Source organism: Lynx rufus, unplaced genomic scaffold, assembly GCF_022079265.1.
Source record: "Lynx rufus isolate CCGP_SWC_20201006 ecotype Redwood Valley unplaced genomic scaffold, mLynRuf1.p SCAF_13, whole genome shotgun sequence".
Lineage (NCBI taxonomy): Eukaryota > Metazoa > Chordata > Mammalia > Carnivora > Felidae > Lynx > Lynx rufus.
The window spans coordinates 9,056,188-9,077,679 of record NW_025814827.1 but is presented as its reverse complement, the minus strand read 5'-3'; the positions used below and the strand labels follow the sequence as shown (position 1 = coordinate 9,077,679).

The 21,492-nt window shown below is 41.0% G+C and overlaps 1 protein-coding gene across 9 annotated transcripts in view; it reads left to right on the top strand.

Annotated features, from left to right (window-relative positions):
• Positions 1–21,492, top strand: part of MAP2K5 (mitogen-activated protein kinase kinase 5) — a 270,602-nt gene that overhangs the window by 149,680 nt on the left and 99,430 nt on the right. For all 9 annotated transcript variants that reach the window (XM_047074888.1, XM_047074887.1, XM_047074889.1 and 6 more), the window contains 3 exons: positions 865–938; positions 1,903–1,953; positions 11,920–11,991. In XM_047074888.1, coding sequence (XP_046930844.1) covers positions 865–938; positions 1,903–1,953; positions 11,920–11,991 — 197 coding nt within the window. The remainder of the gene's footprint in view (positions 1–864; positions 939–1,902; positions 1,954–11,919; positions 11,992–21,492) is intronic.

The window sequence follows — 21,492 nt, the reverse complement described above, 5'->3', positions numbered from 1 at the left end:
CACTTTCGCAGTTGAAGATGAAATGTTGAAGCAGGTGCTATTCTGTACCGTCAACAGTGGTGTGCTCTTATCCTGCTTGGATGGTTTTTGTGGGCTCCCGGAATTCCTGAAATGGCTCATTGTTGTCACTGACAATGCTTCACAGAAACCCTTTGTGTTATTATTTAGCAACTGACTGCCTTGGCAAAAGCTATGTCAATTCTTTTGTTAACTATAACAGCAGTCAAAAGTGATGTAAGGGGAGAGAAGGAGAAATGAAACCATGATCAGTAAGTGCATATATGCACGCACATCTACCCTCGCCTTTAGACCAATTTCTGAGTGTTATCTGAAGTAGCATTTGTCACATAAAACCAGGAGATAGCAATAGTGCATTCATTTTGTCATTGTTTCATATAGATATGTCCTGTTACCAGCAACATATGAATGATTTTTTTTCTCATTGGCTTCCCGTTGGCCTTACTGCTTCTTAGATGGGAGGAGTAGTTTCACATCAACAGCAAAGCCAAACCTTTTTGTGCAAATTCTTTGCAAGATTACATTTTCTTATCTACCTACTTTTCCTGAAAGCCTGGGGATGGGATGATGGATGTATTTACTGTTGTTGGAAGCCAAGGTTTTATTTGACTTTCACTTGAAATAAACCCTTGCTTCCATAGAAACCAGAAATGGTTGGAAGTGAAGGAGTTAGGACCTTACATTTTGCCTCCAGATAAAATGCTTTGCATTAAATTTGTGATTAGAATTCCGGGTTGAACAGATGATGTCATTTCTGCAATATGGTATGGTGTGCATGTGTGCTTTTTTTAAACGTGCACTGTAGATACAGACTTAGTTATATGGACTTTTTTGGTCCCCTTCTAGATGTGAAGCCCTCCAATATGCTAGTAAACACAAGAGGACAGGTCAAGCTGTGTGATTTTGGAGTTAGCACTCAGGTAGGTCTCTTTTTCCTCCCAATCTGCTCTCCTGTCTGCAACATTCACTTTTTATTTTCAGTCCACTCTTCGGATTGAAAAATCACCTCACTGCCAGACAAACAGAACTCTGCATCTTCTCCTCAGCTGGGAGCGTGTTATTCATTTTTAATCTCCGAGCGAGTTTCCTTCATCAGAATATGATTGTTCATTGTTTAATGACAGTAAAAACTGCTGATATTGTAATTACTACTTACGAATAGCAAACTTCATTGAGATGCAGCTTTGATATGAAAGCGTTTTGACCAGACAAAAGGGAGGGCAGAGTGGGAGCTGTGCCTGGGGAGCCCAACTGGCCCACAATAAAAATTAATATTGGGAGGAACAATGGTGGAGGGCCATTACAATGTGCAGCACAAATTTTAATTAATTTCCATTTTGGGCCTCCCCTGAGAACCCCGGTGATAGTGACCCACGAGCGTGCTGTGATGTTGATTTGAATTGCAGCCACCTTTACTCCCAGCCAAACACGAAGACCAAAGCGAAGGTCATCGTTGTATTATGAGTTGTCAAAGTCTGTTATCCCTCCAGCGTATTTAGTGCCCGTTTCATTCTAGCAATGCATGGGCGCCATTCACATCTTGAGCCATCTGACTGAAAAATGAGTGTGTTCAAATTCTACTTCAAATTGACTTTTTATATCAGGCGGGTTTGGGGTACTAAAGCGATAAGCATCCTGCTTAAGTGAATTGTTTAAGGTTATCTGCTATAAACTGTAATGCTGTGCTTGTTTAAATTGGAAATCACATTCAAAAGAAAAGAGAGATTTAATCATTTTTAATGCCTTTGTAGATAAATTTGTTCCCTTTTACATAATTTTTAGTTGATTTATAGAAATGATGATTGTAGGTTAAATGAGGAATAATTGCCCATTTTATTTCCACATTATCTTTATATTGTTCTAACAGACTGTTTTGTCTCATAGCTGGTGAATTCTATAGCCAAGACGTATGTTGGAACAAATGCTTATATGGCGGTAAGTAAACTTATGCAAAAATAACATTTAAAACCAACATCTTTATCTTTATGTACTTGGTAATGTAGAATTCTTGAATTAATTCCACAGCTTTATCCTAACAGATCATAAATTACAAAGTCAATCCAGTCATGATCTGATTTTTAAGTCTTTCTAAAAGGCATTAGATTTTATCCAGGAGCTACCAACTTATCTGCTTAGTTGACTTAACTAGTTGGTTCGAGGGTGAAATTGCTGAGTTTTGAAGTTTAATCCTACAGAAAAATTGCACCTTACAGCACATTGGCCGCTTTGCCACATTGCTTATTTAATTAACCCTCAAGTATCCCAAAATGTCAGTCAATAAGATTGGCTGTTTTTTCCAGAAATACAAACATGCTTTGTCACTGGATCAGAATTAAATTATTGATGTGATCAGCTCTTACTTATGGATCTCTGAATGTAAAGGTTTAGCAGGAAATTCTTTTTCGAACTTATACACCTGTTTACTTATTCTGTTTACTTGTTGGGTTCATTCCTGTCATAAGATAATTTATTAACTCTTCTGAAATAAATTTACCAAGTATAAAAATTAGAAGCATAGAGCTGTTTCAAAGACCCAAGCTGGACTTGACTTAGACCTTTTCCTTTTTCCTACCTTTTAACTAAGGGAAGTTTGGGGGGCACAAATGCTATAATTAATTTCCACAATCATTTCAAGAGTGGGTGATTGGGAGAGACAAGCAGGAAGGTTATCTAGTATCATTTTGGAGCCAAGTTTTGTTTTAACACCTTAAGGTCATTTTTTTTTAATGAGGATTCTAGATTTATTTAGTCTGTTTTACTTCCCATAGTCGGTTTTTTTTTTTAATGTTTATTTTTGAGAGAGAGAGAGAGAGACAGAATGCAAGTGGGGGAGGAACAGAGAGAGAGAGAAAGACACAGAATCTGAAGCAGGCTCCAGGCTCTAAGCTGTCAGTGCAGAGCCCGAGACGGGGCTCGAATCCACGAGCCTTGAGATGATGACCTGAGCTGAAGTCGGACGCTTAACCGACTGAGCCACCCAGGTGCCCCAACCCCATGGTCTTTATATGACGTTAAACACATTAGTTGGATGGAAACCTGGATCTTACTCTCAGTTCATATATTATCTTGATAATAAAAAGATGTCACTCTGAATCTTCTTCTCAGAACAGTGCAAACCATTTTTTTTATATTGAAATACCAGAATAGTTAATGTTTGTTCTGCCTGGTTTTTAAAGAAAATTCATTCTTTCTCATTTTTCTAAGTAATGTGAAAAAAAAAATTAACCCCTGAAGTCATCGTATCTGTTTTCATAAAACATAATCACCCTCTTGGCTCTACCAGGTTAGCTGAGATTGGTGAGCCACCTTTACAATTAATAAATCCTGGGGCACCTGGGTGGCTCAGTCAGTTAAGCGTCCGACTCTTGATTTCAGCTCAGGTCCTGATCATGCGGTTTGTGGATTTGAGTCCCACATCAGACTCTGTTGACAGTGCAGAGCCTGCTTGGGATTTCTCTCCCCACCCCTCCTCTCTCTGCCCCTCCCCTGCTCGTGCTTGCTCTCTCTCTCTCTCTCAAAATAAATAAACTTTAAAAAAAAAAAAACCCAAACCATTAATAAGTCCCTACCAGATCCCATAGTTTCAGTCTTTGAAAGAATATGGAATGCTGTGGTTAAAAAAAAAAAAAAAATATGAATAGGGGCACCTGGGTGGCTCTGTTGGTTGAGCATCCAACTTTGGCTCAGGTCATGGTCTCACAGTTTGTGGTTCAAGTCCCATGTCAGGCTTTGCACTGACATTGCAGAGCCCACTTCAGAGTCTCTGTCTCCCTTTCTCTCTGCTCTTCCCCTACTCAGTTCTCTCTCTCTCTCAAGAATCAATGTTAAAAAAAAATTTTTTTAATGAATAAAATTATAAATGAAACAACTTTTTGGGGCACCTGGATGGCTTAGTCGGTTGAGTACCTGACTTGGTTTCAGCTCAGGTCATGATCCCACGGTGGTGGGATCGAGCCTTTTGTCAGGCTCCACACTGAGCATGGAGCCTGCTTAAGATTCTCTTTTCTCGGGGCGCCTGGGTGGCTCAGTCGGTTGAGCATCCGACTTCGGCTCAGGTCATGATCTCGTGCTTCATGAGTTCAAGCCCCACATCGGGCCCTGGTGCTGACAGCTCAGAGCCTGGAGCCCGCTTTTGATTCTGTGTCCCCCTTTCTCACCGCCCCACCCCTGCTTGTGCTCTGTCTCTGTCTGTCTTTCAAAAATGAATAAACATAAAAAAAAATTTTTTTTAATGATTCTCTCTTCTCTGTCTCTCTCTGCTTTTCTCCCTTGCTCACGCTCACTCCCTCTTTCTAAAATAAAGAAAAGAAACAACTTCTCATCTACGCACCATGTTTTCTACCTGTCATGTTTTTAGTAGCTTTAAATTGCTCTAATAATTAAATTGCGTTATGTTTGAATGTACAAATCTAGATTACAGTCGTCTTTCCCAGGTGTACATTAAAGAAATTACCTTTTTTCCTCTTGCTTTATGGATGAGTGTGATGCATCCATCTATTAATTGAATATGTGAGGATTAAAATTATGAAATGTTAGCTAAGGTTGGCAGAGCTAAAATTGCTTTGCTTCTTGGGTGAGTGAATTCTAGTCATCAGCTTTCTGGTTCAAGCTGTAAAAAGCATAAGATACCTATAAAACAAAGAGTGATAGCCTGATAACTCAGGAGGCTCTCGTTGACCACGTACTTACCTAATTGGTGTAAGATTAGAGGTTGGGAGTGGGGAAAGATGGAAATAACATTTTTTATTCTGTTCTGGGTATTAATCCCTGCCTGATACACCATGATACTGTACTATAAAAGTATTGGGGGAACCTGGGTGAGTGTGCACAACTTCCCTGTATATATTTTTTCAACTTGTGAATCCATAAGTATTTCAAACTAAAACAAATTGGCTAAGAAACAAAAGTTGTATTGGGACATGGCCACGACCTTTTGCTTGGGGTTGTCTGTGGCTGCTTCAGCACTGCAGTGGCAGAGTGGAGTCCCTGTGACAGTTGCAACAGAGACCATATGGCCCACAGAGGGAGAAATATTTACTCTCTGGTCACATACAGGAAAAATTTGCCAGCCTCTGGTCTATGCCAGTGAAAGCTGTATCTGAAACTGAGTACCTTGAGTTAATCAACCAGTATTTACTGAGCACTTTCATGCCATCAGCCAGGTTGTGGTGGAACCACTCAAATCTACCTACGATGTGGGCAAGAATAGAAGTGTGGCATTATGTGTGGCCACATTATGTGTGATGTAATAAAGACTTATGTTGTATCAAATATACATTTAGAGAGTAAGAAGTCATACAGTGTACAAATTTGATGTAAAGCAGTATGTGAAAGGGTACTTATAGAAGAGATCACTGTGGAGGGTTGAGCTGAGACATTAGAAATAGAAGGTAAGGGGACATAGTTGGGGACAGGAAGTGCAGTAGAGGACAAATGATAAGTTGTGAGAATATACAGTTAGAGATGAGCTAGTATCATACCCTTACATCCATTTTTCTTACTTTATATTCATACAGTGGTAATGACAAATAATAAGAGCTAGTATTTAGCTGCATGTGCCAGTCACTCTTTTAAACTCTTACGTATACTAATGCTTTAGATCCTTACAACAACCCTATCAGGTAAATAATATCATTCTCATTGTACAGGTGAAAAACAGGGATAGAGAAGTTGAGTAACTTACTCAAGTTCATACATTTAATGAGTGGCAGAACCAGGGTTCAAACCTAAGTACTCACAGGGACTGTACTTTTAACTGCTGTGCCCCTCACTCTGTCCAGATTTTGTCGGTCTCTCCCGATCTAGACTGCGATCTCCAGAGGGGCAGTGTTTATTCTGCTCATTCTCTGTATCCAGGCCTTCACACCCTGCGAAACGAATGAGTTCATTCGTGAAAGCTGCCTTCCAAAGACGACTTTTCGCGGATTACAAACAGAGTGTTTAACTTCTTAGGTTAAGTGTCCTACGTGCATTATAAGGCATAGAAGGCCCCCAGATTACTCAAATACAGTCAGCGAGGCTGCTCAGATATTGAAAAGAAAATAACTCAAAGAACTAGCCCTGCATGTGCTATCTCAGTTCGTTCTTCTATAATCTAAAGTGTATGGTGTAAGAAAATGATAACTAGGAAAAAGGGCAGCTTTCTTAAGGTCCTAAGTCATTAAAAAATAATACTGCTAACAATTTACAGGCATGTTCAGAGGTGGAACTTGTAGAAGTCACATTCACCATGTGACAGGTATCGAATCCAGTACATTGCATGGATTCATTTAATCTTCACACAACCCCATGAAGCATACATATTATCATTGTCTTCATTTTACAGATAAGGTAACCAAAGGTGGAATAACTTTAGCCCAGGATCTCAGAGTTAGCCAAGTAGTGAGAGTCAAGATTTAATTAGGACACCAGCTTCTAGTTTCTAGTGACAGCAGGTTAGGTTATTCGCACCAACTCTTCTGTTGAAAAATGCTAGGTAAAATACTTTAAAAACCATCGCAAATGCTTTGAAGAGCTAAAAAGACAATGGGAATCTCCTAGAACAATTTTTAGGTGGACTCCTGCAACAGAGAGGAAAGCGGAATATCTGGCACACCAAAGCTCATTCTTCCTGACGAAGTAGGTATAGCCATCTGCCTGTACCACCGCTATCAATGATGTGGGCATCCTCCTAACGCAGAAGGTCTCCGTGGAGATCTTCTCCATATCATCTTGGAAGCCTGAAGAGCTCACTCTCAGTGTAAGAGCAAACCAGAGCCAGAGCTGCTCCTTCTCCCCGAGAAGAGAAGGCTTCTCAGAGCCAAGCAGAAAAGCCGGGGGAAAAGGAGAAGGGGGAGAGTTGTGGCCTTAGACTAACTAACACAGATTTGCAGTCTGACTGTTTGTATTCATGACTTGAGTTGGAAAAGGAGCTTCATGCTAAGAAGTTGGTTTAAGGTGGGCACATCTTCCTTAAGCCTCAGAGAATCTCTCAAATTTTTTCAAGAGCAAAAACTAGCAAGTAGTGAACAAAAAACCAGGTGCACAAAGAAACAAGGCAATATGAAAAAGAACCAGCAGGAGCAACAGATACAGACTTCAAATCACAAGTTTTAAAAGTGACACGGTAGAGTGGATAAAATCTCAAAACTTCTAGATTAAAATTTAAAAACTCACTACTTGCTAGTATATTGGATATAGCAGAAGAGAGAATTTATGAACTGGAAGATAGGATTGAGTTAGAACCGTCCCACTCCAGACTCTTGGGTAACCAATAGGCTGTACTATTCACAGGGATCTTGCCAGCTTAAAAAACAATCCCCCCCGGGGCACCTGGGTGTCTCAGTCGGTTAAGCATCTGACTTTGGCTCAGGTCACGATCTTGCGGTTTACGAGTTTGACCCATGCATCAGGCTCTGTGCTGACAGCTCAGTGTCTGGAGCCTGATTCAGATTCTGTATCTCTCTCTCTCTGTCCCTCCCCTGCTCATGCTCTCTCTCTCTCTCTCTCTCTCTCTCTCTCTCTCTCTCTCAAAATTAAATAAACATTAAAAAAACTATTTAAAAAATGCCTATTGTTTGTGATATGTATTTCAATTGCTTACTAACCTAAAGTATTTGTGCATACTTTTGTTAATTTACTGAGTGGTGTAATCCTGAGCAGAAATTCTTTATCAGAAGAGATTAGGAATGTACCTTGATATCTTGTTGATTTTGACAAGTAAGTCCTGGGGTATTGTGTAGAGATAGTTCTAGAATGAGTCACCTAAATATGGGTCCTGGGTAAATAACAAGTCACAGAGGGTGGCTGGAAGGAGTGGAGAGTACAGCTTGGAGCCACTGCCCTTTCAGATCCTGTATAAAATCTGCTTTTTATATCATCACCACTGTTCTCGTTAAGAATAGATCAGGACTTTTCCTCCTACACTTAAACCTCAGTACAGATGTGCCTCAGACAGGGAGTCATGTTTTTCCTATTATTTAGCTCTCCACACTGGTGACAGCTGCCATGTCAGAAAGTAACCCAGCTTTCCATTTTTAACTGCAAAATGTCCATCACAGATCTTCTGTCAGTAGTGTGGTACCTGGTGGTTGGTTTTGTTTTGTTTTAGAGGGGAGAGAATAGGGCAGACCACCTTGGCTTCAAGTATAAGAACAGATTTGAATCGTGCAGCCTCAGGCCATCAAGTCCTGGCTCCATAAATTCAAAATGTATTGGGGCTTATCTTGTGCTGTGTCAGTTTCAGGGGCCTGGGCGCATTTCCCAGTCCGTATCTACTGTACCAGCTCTTCAGGTAGACCCGTAGAGCTGGCTCCCAACTCTCACTAAGCATTCATGCTTGAGCACAGCACCACAACAGTGATCTTGCTTTGTTAGCTTATTGCGAGAACTCCTTAAGGAGCTCTCCTATTTGCCACCTGATATCTGTGACCATTATCACTTCCTCTCTTTTTCTTTTTTAATTTAATTTTTTTGTATGCTTTATTTTCAGCTTCCTGTTTGCATTTGTTTTGAAAGTGCAATGGGCAGGGGCACCTGGGTGGCTCAGTCGGTTAAGCATCTGGCTCTTGGTTTCTGCTCAGGTCACGATCTCACGGTTTGTGAGTTTCTGTGTCTGGCTCTGTGCTGGCAGTGTGGAGCCTGCTTGGGATTCTGTCTTCCTCTCCGCCCTCCCCCACATGCTCTCTGTCTCTCTCTCAAATAAATAAAAATAAGCTTAAAAAAAAAAAAGTTAAGTGGGCAAATGTTATGAATGTATTTAATCTTATCGTTGGTCCTGTCAAAATATTTTGTATGTGGGCGCAACTTTTGTTTGCTTATTCTGTACGCTGAATGAAGTGCTATATTTTGATAACTGTCAGCTAGTGGGATGAAGAAAAGGAGAAAGTAAGGAGAGAAGACACAGACAGGACGGCAACATTTGGTTATTTCTTTAAGAGTTCGAGGGACGGCTGAGTGGTTCAGTCGATTGAGTGTCCAACTTTGTCTCGGGTCATGATCTCACGGCTCCTGAGTTCAAGCCCCACGTCAAACTCTGTGCTGACAACTCAGAGCCTGGAGCCTGCTTCAGCTTCTGTGTGTGTCTCTCTCTGCTCCTCCTCCACTCACACTGTCTCTCTCTGTCTCAAAAATAAACATTAAAAAGGTTTGTTGTTTTTTTTTATAAAATAACATAAAGAGTTCTAGAAGATTTTAGGATTTTCATGCTTGCTGGATGTTTCTTCATGGGCATGAATAGCAGTAATATTGGGGAAGTTATATTAGTAGAACACTTCAGGGGACTTAATAATTGGCACATGCTTAAAACCAAATGTGCACTAAACATGTATTACATTCCTTCAAGGCAGCATACCTTGACCACGCACTGGCTACGTGGCAGCCGTGGTACTAGGTATGAGATGAATAAGACACTCTCTTGGCCTCTTGGGAGAAACAGGCTAGTAATCGGATGATTATAACACCGTGCAATCAATTAATATTAAAAATACAAACAACATTTTCATGAAGGACAGAGGCAAGAATTTGTAATTCTTCCTGAGAAGTACGGGAATGTGTCACCAAAGAAAGGTGGCCCATGACAGGGGTCTATAAAAGAAATGTTCATGAAGCAGAGAAGAGGAAGATAGGTCATTGCCTCTGCAGGGAACATGGAAATGTTTAGTGACTGAAGCTAAGTATACACCAAGGAATCATCCAAAGAAATTATTTTTTAGAAGGTAGATCCCCTGAACCACTTCCAGAGATTCTGATTCAGGAGGTTCATCTATAATATGCACCTCAGGCAGTCACTTCTCTGATGGCTAGTCTGAAGACCATATTTTGAGAAATACTGATCAGATCAAGATTAGTGTGTGGCTCTTCTGACTCCTGGTTCTGGGGGCAGTGTGACACAGTAGAAAGAACCCTGATTTTGCAGTCAGGCATACCAGGGTTTGAATCCTGGCTGTGTTCCTAAACAATACGCCTGATGTTGATCCACAGCTCTAGACTTCAGCAAGCCACTTAATTTTACTAAGCCTCAGTTTTTACATCTGTGAAATGAGGGCAGTAATAATCTTTGCAAGATTGTTAAAAAACGTAGAGAATGCAAAGTAGCCCAGTGTCTGCAATATACTAGCTGGTCATCAAATGATAGCTATTACTGTCCGTATGTAGTGAGTGCAAACTAAACGTCTCTGTACCTCCTTCTCCTCATCTGTTAAAAGAGGATGATAATGGTACCAATCTAATATGGGTCCTTATGAGTCCGAAATGAGACATGCATTAGCACACAATGCCAGGCATATGGAAATTCTTCAATAAATGCATGCGGTAGTGTTGATGATGATGATGATAGTGATGGTAATTCCTGTAACTAACTGGCTGCTTTCATCCTAGTCCCTATTGAACTAGCTGGAACTGGATAATGGGTTCATTCATGTCTGAACAAGGAACATCAGAAATGATGGTGTGGGGGATTTGAATGTGAAAGTTAAAGTACTGGGGGATTGGGATGACCGCGTGCGTCTATTATCAGCTGGGAGAAATGGTCACATGACACGTGGCCCTTGGGAAGAATGGTTCTTGGTAGGAAAGGGGTTTTACAGATTAAAGAAATAAATAAAAGAAGGGAAATAAGACAATCCACCTGCTACCTCAGGATAGGGCTTTATGTAATTTTATGGCAGGTGGTCCCAGAAGAAGGCAGTTAAGTATATGGAGGTAGCCTGTTGGGTATGAGTAGAAAGTAGGTCGTGAAGTTCTGGGTCCCAGCTAAGCCAACTCCTTGAGATGTAGGACTGTGCCAACTCACCTGAAAGCACCTTGCTCACATCTTTTACCCCCCTGGTATATCCCCTGCTGATGGCTGGTGGGTGCTCACCTCCTCCATCTGCAGTGGACCAGGCTGAGTGTGGCCCCAGGTACTCTTCAGGGCTCCCGTGAAAACTCCTGAAGGCTGATGCCATTGGTGACCATCAAGACCCCCGGGGATGGTACAAACAACAGACTGGTGCCCTGAGGGCCGGGAGGTGTGGGTTATGATCCTAGCCCTGCCACGACCAGCTCTGACCTTGACTGACCATTCTACCTCCATGAGACTTCTGTGTGTGTGTTCCTGTGTTCATTCAAAAGATTTCTGTGAAGTACCTTACTGAATGCTAGATCCTAGAGGGGTAGAAGACCAGGCAGCACCCACTTCACTATGAAACTACTCCTTTTGAAGTATAGAGAGCACATGTAGTGGCTTTCTGGACCAGGTATTTGCTACACGTCTTAAATGGAGGACGAGTTGTCCCAAATGGACCTTTCAAACTGTTCCTTGGTTCATATCAAAAGAAACCCAGATAATTGGAATGAAATTGCTGAACAGTAGGTGAATCTGGGTTAAAGGAAATATGGATTTTTTTATTAGTCGTAGTTTTTCAACTTTCTTGTAAGTTTGAAATTATTTCCAAGTAAGAAGTTAAAAAAATAAAAAGAAAAATATCCCTAGTGATACAGACCCATCTCTCAAAGTGCAAATAAGTGATAACATTATATGATATTATGTAGTTTTTCAGTTCACAGCTGAGACCACTGAATTTGGAGGGAGAGGACCCTGGGTTCAGATCTCAGCTCATTTACTAGCTGAGGACTTTGCCTAAATGACTTCACCAATATGAGCCTTAATTTTCTTCACCTCTAAAATAGAGGTAATAAAGTTTTCTTCACAGGGACTTTGTGAGGATTCAGTGAGATTCTGTATTACCTATGTAATTTCTATGTGTTACCTATCTAGTATACATATACATATATACACACATATACACACATGAGATTGTTTTGCTCTTCATAAAGTGTCATGAAATGTTGATGGCACCCTGCCTTAGCCAAACCCATATTAGTGTTTCAAACCTGGACTAGCTTCCATCAACTCACAAGCTCCCTTCTGTTATCTTACAGCCTGAAAGAATTTCCGGGGAGCAGTATGGAATCCATTCTGATGTCTGGAGTTTAGGAATCTCTTTCATGGAGGTATGTTGTTTGCAAATAGATGTTTCTGTGTGTAACTGTCCTAATATTTTCTATCAAGAAGAATGAAGATTTTGAAAAAACTAAAAATAAACTTCTTTGTACACAGAAATGTGTACAATTTCCATTAGTTATGTGTATGTACACATAGAGTTTAACTCTAAAGTCCTCATTTTGATATCCTTGAATGGCTTGTGAATGGATTATTCGGAGGTGCTGTTTCTCACACATCACCTGTACAAAACTTACCTGGAGAGCTTCTTAAAAATACAGGTTCCCAGACTCCCATCTAAGACTAATTAAATCCAAATCTTTAAGAATCTGCATTATTAACATGTTCCCTGGTGATCCTTATGCACACTAGAGCCTGCATTATAATAAAAGATTCCAGAGTTCTGGGTAATGGTACCCTTGTTGGAATGCATATGTAACTTCCAACGGTGATTACTTTAAAGAGTGCAGTCCTACTCATTTGGATGTATAAATTCTATATGTTTGTTTAGAAAGAAAAAAAGTCACATTGCTCCAATATAGTCATTTCACATGTTGGGGGATGGGGCATGATACAATCTGGGGGAGGAGAGGGGTATGTATTTAGCACAATTTTAATGTCTTTACTCTTTATAGCTGTATTTAGAATGGACTTTATCTTAGTGTGCTACATGTAACCCCACAAGAACTCTGCGCTAAGGTTTCTTAGAATGACAATTGATTTATAAGGAAATATGTACAATTTCTATTAGAAAGACATCTGGCTCAATGTGAATTGCACTAGGATAGAATCTGGATCCTCTCCAGTACTTCAGGAATTGTTTCTCACCTACATTGATTCAGAGGAAGGAAGATTTTTTTTAAAAAGTAGAAAGGACTATCCTTAAATAAGATCATGGATAGAGTTGCAGTCACATTTTTATCACCTTTTTTGGGGTCAAATACATACTTTTTTCTATGATTTTTGTAATACATGAATGCAGTTGAATTTATAAGGAAGTATCTTTAGACTCAATTCACCTGCACTATAGAAAGAAAAGAAAAATAATCGGTGTTTGTTAAACTATATTCTTCTGCTTCTTCACAAAAGAGAATCTAAGAGGAAATACAGTATGTATGCATCAGCTGAGCAATTAGCAATAATGGTGGACAGAAGCCCAGAACCGAGTTTCCCAGCAGAAGCCTGAAGGGCTTGTTCAGTTAACCTGTTTTGAGAGAAACTTGTACTTTTGATTTGTGGAGCTCAGGCCTTACTGTTAATATAAATTCCCTTTGCATGTTAAAATTTTTTTTTTTAAGTTTATTTATTTTTGAGAGAGATAGAATGTGTCAGGGGGAGGGGCAGAGAGAGGGAGAGACAGAGAATCTGAAGCAGGCTCCAGGCTCTGAGCTGTCAGCACAGAGCCTGACAAGGGGCTGGAACTCACAGACCGTGAGACTGAGCTGAAGTTGGACACTTAACCAACTGAGCTACTCAGGCGCCCCATGCCTTTGCATGTTTAAACCATTGCCATCAAATGCGTTTAACAAACAACCAGATAGAGTGTAGAACACTGGAGAAGTACGTGGTGTGCAGATAAGAACCTAGATTGGGAATGAAAGAGAGAGCAGTTTCACCTTTGCTGCTGGTTTCTAGGTGTCCTGTGCAAGCCGCTATCCCTCCCCAGGCTTCTGTCTCTTCATCTGTAAAATAATGCTCTCGCAGCCCCTTTCCGGGCTAACATTCTATGACTCTAAGTGGTCTGTTGTCTTTCTTTAACTTTCTGCATCAACTCTAGAGCTGAGTGACTTGGATGGTGATACACCCGAGCATGATATAATGTGCAGAGACACATAGTACCATGAGAGAACATAGCTAATAGATTTAAGATTTAGAACACGTATATTCGCTGTTCTTTCCTTCCACATTCATTTTTTCATTTATATATTGAGCTCTTGCTATGCCTGTTAGATAGGCAATGGGGATATGGTAATGAAAGGACACTCTAGTCTTGACTCTCATGGAGTACGGCATGAGGAGGACAGAAAACAGGATAATGAACTATATAAATTGTCAGGTGGTGGCAAGTCCTATGGAGAAAAATAAAGTGGAGCAAGCCTTTCTGATAAAGTACCTTTGAGCAGAGACTTGGATGATGTAAATGGAGGGAGCCACCAGGCAACAGCAAATACAGGGGCACTAAGCTGGAGTGTGTTTGGCATGTTCAAGGGAAGCAGAGGGACCAAGGTGACTGTAGTGGAGTTATCAAGGGGAAAAATGGGAAAAAATACATTCAGAGAGGTAGCCAAGGGTTAGATCATATATTACCTTGTAGGCCATGGTAAGAACTTTAGATTTTCCTCTGAGAGTAAATGACTGAATTATATTTTCAAAAGATTATTGGGTGTTCTGTGGAGCACGGACCGTAGAGGGACATGCATGGAAACACGGAGATAAGATAGGTAGGTAGGCAGATAGATTGATAGATAGATGCCCAATACATAGAACATATTTATGTTGCATATTGAAACATATCTCTGCCAATATTCTGCTAGGTGCTAGGGATGCAAAGATTTAAAAAGAGGGTCTTTATAGTATAAGGAGGGAATTTGCCATTGTTGTATTTGGTGTTTTGTCAATCATGTTCATTTATCCTGGAGGTAGACTGTTGAGTGGTCTCCAGATGACTGAAGGAAACAGACTCATTGAATTTATAAGATTGAGGAGGATTAAGGTATAGGGATTGTGTAACAAATTGTCACATTGAGTGTGGGACACCTGAATGCCAGAAGGAATATGTTGGCTCAAAGTGGGGAGGAGCAGAGGACAGGAAGGGTTAGGCGTCCTAATGCTCCCAGTGTTTTCAAATGGTTGGTGAAGAGCCAGATGTTGAATCAGAAGGAGGAGGTAATGTAGGTACAGGATGTCAAGTGCAGTGGGATTATGATCATCGAGAGAGGTTGTTGAACACCTCTTTGTGTTTGATGCTTAACCAAATGCTTTCAGAGGGAACTATGTAATTGTAGCCCTTCTAGGAGCTCACAACCTCCCAGACAAGCAAGTGACAGCATGTGACTGACCACAAGTGATAGACCAGTAAGTCACTAGAGAGTAGAGTAAGGCCCCTGGTGTGTGTCTTATACCAAATTCATCTGGGGTACAAGGTAACACAAAGTAAGTGATAGGGAAGGGGAGTCGGAGGTTTTGAGCCCGTAGATGAGAAATTGTGAGTTATTCAGTGATGAAGAGAACCCCAAGCTTCTTTTTTTCCTTAAGGGCAGATGTGATGAGACTATTACCTGAAAAGATGTGGAGGTTAGTCCACAAGAAGCACTTGAAGTAAAGCACAAAGTAAAGATTCTTTATTTTCACCCACAGTCTGCTTGGGATAAATGTGGCAAATCCTGTTTAAAGTCATAGAGAGAAGTGTGAATCTCCATGCATTTTAAAATTCTGAATAACAAATTAGAGTCACCATCTTCAAAGAATTGCTTCTCTTCTGTTTATCCTCACTTTTAAAAACAAGACTTCCTTTCTAGGGGTGTGCTGTGAAGAGTAAAAACGTCCATTCATTCAATACTGACTATCTAAGCACTTATCGTGTGCCAGGCCATAGAGACTGGGTCACACAAAACTTCTGATAGAGAAGACCAACACTAAAGCCCGAAACAAAACAAAACAGTGTGCTAGCACCTTCAGTAAAGGTGCTTCCAAGATACTCTGAGCCCCAAGCCTGGGGGAGAGACGGGGTTTCTCCAAAGGAGTTACAGTTGAGCTGGATTGGTCTTTTTTTTTTTCTTTAATGTTTATTTATTTTTGAGAGAGAGAGAAAAAATGAATGAGCAGGGAAGGGGCAGAGAGAGAGGGAGACACAGAATCCAAAGCAGGCTCCAGGCTCTTAGCTGTCAGCACAGAGCCTGATGCGGGGCTCAAACTCACAAACCATGAGATAATGACCTGGGCCAAAGTCAGATGCTTAATAAGATGCTTAACCAACCGAATTGGTCTCAAAGAGAGTTTGCCCCTGGGAGAAAGAAGGAAAAGAGGGAAGAGCCTCTCCCCATGGCCCCGCACATCCTAAGGTGGATCTCTGTGAGCCCCTCAGGAGAGGTCTAGTGTCAGAACATGCAAGGTCTCATCTAAGCTGTTCTACTACCTATTTGTGTGGACACCTTCCTCAAAGTGTTTTGAGTCATTTTATTCCCCTAGAGTACTGGTGGTAAAGAAACATGGGATCAAAATATAGGAAACTGAGCAAGGGAATTGTTCTGAAATCACACAAGAATCAAATAGAGACTACGTGGAAACTAGAGTTTTCTATCCCTTCTACCTCTACTAGTACACCCCTCCCCCAGACTCCATAAAGTCCCAACCCCTCCCTGAGGTTTGGTGAGGCAGGAATCAGAAGGCGCCTTCATCGTTTTAAACTCCTAAAATAGCGAGGCTCACCTTTGCTTGCCGTCTCCATGCTGCCCTTCCCTTGTTAATGTGCTGTCATACTCCCCATGGGGGTCATAACAAGGCCTCTCGCACACTTGTTCATAAAAGATGATGCTACATGCCACTAAAATGTGCCATTAAAAAAGTCACAGACAGGTACATTTGTGCCTTAAGCAAAGAATCTTTAATATCAGACTATCTTTTATCCAGGGACAGAACTGCCCCATCTCCTCTCAGTTCAGTATCCCTGTGGGATAAAATGGGTCTCTTCCAGGATTCTGTCAGCTGTATGTAGTATTTGGAGTTGGCAGAAGCAACATAAACATGGAGATTACCCTTAAGAGGGGAAAAAAGGAGATTATTCAGCTTCACTAGAGCATGGCAGTGTCACTAGATGAGAAGAATTTGGCCCCTTTCTCTGTGTTTTGCTTATGGTTTTCAACTCAGATCTCTGAATGTGTTGTAGTTCTCCTCATGTGGATTAGTTATGAAGCCAAATAAAGGTCACTGCCATATGAGGGGTTTGTATGGGCTGACTTTGTCGTGGGAGAAAGAATCCATGTAGAATTGCACTTCTTCCTTGTACCTCCATGACAGAAATCAGTGTGAAAATGCAAAAGAAAAAAAAAAAGAAAAAAAGAAGTAAGAATAAAAGTAAGAAGTAAGAATAAAAAAAAAAGTATGAATAAAAAGAAAAAGAACAAAAAAAAAAAAAAAGAATTTTATGCCACCAACAAAGGCATAAAATTCCTGAGCTAGAACAAACTAGGAGGATTAATCCTGCTCCCCAGCATATTTGTTTGACTCTTCTAGAAAGCTCACACTGATCCAGTCAACTAGGTGGTGATTTTTAGGACTCTTCACCCTAGTAGTTGCCATTCAAACTTCAGAGCTAAGTCGCTCCTTATCAGGGAAATACAAATCAAAACCACACTCAGGTATCACCTCACGCCAGTCAGAGTGGCCAAAATGAACAAATCAGGAGACTATAGATGCTGGAGAGGATGTGGAGAAACGGGAACCCTCCTGCACTGTTGGTGGGAATGCAAATTGGTGCAGCCGCTCTGGAAAGCAGTGTGGAGGTTCCTCAGAAAATTAAAAATAGACCTACCCTATGACCCAGCAATAGCACTGCTAGGAATTTATCCAAGGGATACAGGAGTACTGATGCATAGGGGCACTTGTACCCCAATGTTCATAGCAGCACTCTCAACAATAGCCAAATTATGGAAAGAGCCTAAATGTCCATCAACTGATGAATGGATAAAGAAATTGTGGTATATATACACAATGGAATACTACGTGGCAATGAGAAAAAATGAAATATGGCCTTTTGTAGCAACGTGGATGGAACTGGAGAGTGTGATGCTAAGTGAAATAAGCCATACAGAGAAAGACAGATACCATATGGTTTCACTCTTATGTGGATCCTGAGAAACTTAACAGGAACCCATGGGGGAGGGGAAGAAAAAAAAAAAAAAAAAAAAAAAGGACGTTAGAGTGGGAGAGAGCCAAAGCATAAGAGACTGTTAAAAACTGAGAACAAACTGAGGGTTGATGGGGGGTGGGAGGGAGGGGCGGGTGGGTGATGGGTATTGAGGAGGGCACCTTTTGGGATGAGCACTGGGTGTTGTATGGAAACCAATTTGTCAATAAACTTCATATAAAAAAAAAAAACTTCAGAGCTAAACTTTAAAATGACAATTGGTACATAATAAGAGCCAATTTTTTAATATATGTTTTTATTTATTTTTGATAGAGTGTGCAAGTGAGCGAGGGAGGGGCAGAGAGAGAGGGAGACACAGAATCTGAAGCAGGCTCCAGGCTCTGAGCTGTCAGCACAGAGCCCAACATGAGGCTCGAACTCATGAACTGTGAGATCATGACCTGAGCCGAAGTTGGTCGCTCAACCGACTCAGCCACCCAGGTGCCCTGGGGCACAATGTCTTAATTTCACAAGCAGCTCAGTACCTATCTCTCTTCCCACAGACTGGCTCAAGAAGAGAAGCCCCTCTATTTTTTTTTCGCTAATTACTCATTCCACTCATATTGTTGTGTCATTTAAATCACAACATGTTTGCAAAAGCTGTATTTTTAAGTTGGCCCTTCTTGGGTCAAAATATAAGTCAACACACACCTTCTTCCAGCCTTGATTTTGCAGTACCCAGAATAACGCATACACATTTTAAAAGCACCGGGCCAGTCCTATACTGCCCTTATTCTCACTGAGTATGCTCTACAAGTACATGTTCTGGTTTGTGATTCTAGCCGGCGGGTTATTATAAACCTTATTAAGGTTGGTGGTGAATAATCTTCTGACAGGCTTTTCTGCAGGAGTCAGACTGAAAGCCCATCTTTAACACATGCATTTTGCTCTTTTCACTTGGGTCCTCGCTTTTTTCTGCCTTTGTCTGCCTCTTCTCTCCGCCAGTCTCTTGAGTCTGAGGCATAGAACAATCTGGCTCGATGTGCTTGGTTAATTGGAGTGTCATCTAGTCCTCTGAGACCCCTCTTCAGCGTGATCCCTGTTTTATTGAAGTGGTTTGAATGATGTGTTAAATGATGGAAGCAAGGTCCATGGCTTAGAGAAACGTTTCTAGAAAGGCGAAGAACATATTCAGGGAGCCACACAAGGTCATTGTCATGACGGTAACGCCATCTTCTGAAGATTTTTATGAGTTCTGTTGTTTTGGCCAAGAGAGTTTTTCTTGTGAGTTTTAGAATCACCGTTCCAGGTTAAAAGCAAATCCGTGGAACACTCTGCCCTTCACTCTATGTGGCGTATCATTTTCCTTCATCTCCCCAAGATACAGGTCAGATACCCATCCTTCGTGACACCTGCTCTGATCTCTCTGACTAAAAGTAGCATCTTCTTCTGACCTTCATCTTCATCTCCCTCGTGTCATCTACCTTTTCCACTTTGTACCATAATAATTTATAGGCATGTCAGACTTCTTTATGATAGGAGTCAAGTCTGATACTCTCAACACCACCTACACTCCCTAGCGCAATTCCACTGCCCCTCAGTGGGTGCTCAGGAAATCTTTTGGCTCAGTTTTTTCATACTTTTGTCACAGCTCTGAAGCAGAAGTTGGATGGAGCCTTTAACATAAGCACACATAAATGTTGGCTGAAGAGATCACAAATGTTTTGCACGTGGAGAACGGTTTTCTGTTTGCTGGAGTATAGACCTAGATCAGATTTCACCTCTAGCAGTCTAAACCGTAGATCCTTGGATAAGTCATTTAATCTCTGGGCCTCAGCTTCTTCATCTTTAGATGGAAGCTTTACTTCAGAGCTCCTGGACAAAGGTCACAATGAGAACATTAAGCCATTATCTCCTCTTTTTAAAAGGAATTACTTCTTGAAATGTTTATATTTCTGTTCAAAAAAGCTACTGATTTGATTAAAGCATGGAACACTTGCCGTAGCTTCCCCTTGCACCTCAGACTCCACTAAAAATAACCGTAAAGGAATTTTTTTAAAAGGCATACTACATGAAGACAAAAAGGGAAGGAGACTATAGCAACCAACTTCGGGATGTGGAGAGCAGATGAACAGTGGCAAACAACCTGCAGAGCCGAGAATGCTGAAATCCTAAGCTAGCTGTAAAGAAAGTGACAGGGGCGCCTGGGTGGCTCAGTCAGTTGAGCGTCCAGCTTTGGCTCAGGTCATGATCTCACAGTTTGTGGGTTTGAGCCCTGCATCGGCCTCTGTGCTGACAGTTCAGAACCTGAAGCCCGCTTTGGATCCTGTGTCTACTTCTCTGTCTCTCTGACCCTCACCCATTTGTGCATGCTCGCTCGCTCTCTCTCTCTCTCTCTCTCTCTCTCTGCCTCCCCAAAATAAATAACATTAAAAAACTTTTTTTAAAAAAGAAAGTGATAAAGACTCTGATTCCTGTGGAACACCCCAAAGGCCCAAGAATTGGTGGTACCAGTTATCTGGAACTAGGCATGAAAGTGGGACCAGAGAGAAGAGGATGATTTTAAAGTCTGTTTGAGAAGCACTTAAGCCATTTGACCCACAGATTCTTCCCCTAACTCAGCATGTGTGGACAGTCACCACTCCCCACCCTCAACACAAGACTGGGTAGAAGTCTTTTTTGGAAAGAGTAAAATAAGTGACACCTAGCACTGTAGAAGAGTGCATCCCACTACTGAAGTACAGGGGCATTAAGTGAATGGTGAATGTTGAGACCTCCCAGCCTGTTCCTAGGACACCAGCAGCCAAAGTGTCTTCCTCTTCCAGGCAGAAGAGACTTTCTCAAAGGAAATCAGACCAAGAAATCTTAAAGATCCAGACATTGGGGGTTCATGTTATGTCACTTTACATCATTCTGCAAGCTCCACCAATGAGCACAGTGTTTCCAGCCAGATTTTCAGTGCCTTACTCTTGGCAAGACATGTGAGGAAGGCCTTTAAGGCAGAGACCTAAAATAACTGGAAAACAACTTGGAGGGCCTTGGAAACTGTGAGGTGAAGAAAAATTCAGATGAACTCCTCTAGTATTGTCAGAGGGAAAAGAGAAAATGTTACATTCAGGAAACAAGAACAGGCTGCTGTAACAAAGGAACTTTCTGAGAACAATGACAACAAACAGATATTGAAAATTAGAGAACTAGGTCAGGAAGTCTAATGTAAAAAACAAGTTTCAGGAAGAAAGAATAGAGGAAATAGAGGAGAAGAAAGCACCAAAGCACATGTTTTCATTTTAATTTTATAGCATGAGAGAAATATTTACATGTTGTTTGAGATTGCCTTCCTTTTTATTATACCTATAGCAAAAAACAAAACCTAACTTTTTTCCTGAAGGACATCTATCAATGCTTTTGCCTAGAGGAAGGGACTTTTTACTGAGGAATGGTAACATTTTTGAATTTTCTGTAGACATCTACGATAGAATTTTTCCCAAGGAAATTTTAGCATAAAAAGTAAATATAGTTGGATGGAACCACCTTGTCTTATGGAAATGTTAAAACCTGTGAACACATCTCATTAAAAAAATTTTTGCCTTTATATGTATATTTTTAATGGGTGCTAGATAAGACTCATAAGATACCAAGAAAACGAAGTGTAATCAGCATTTACAAG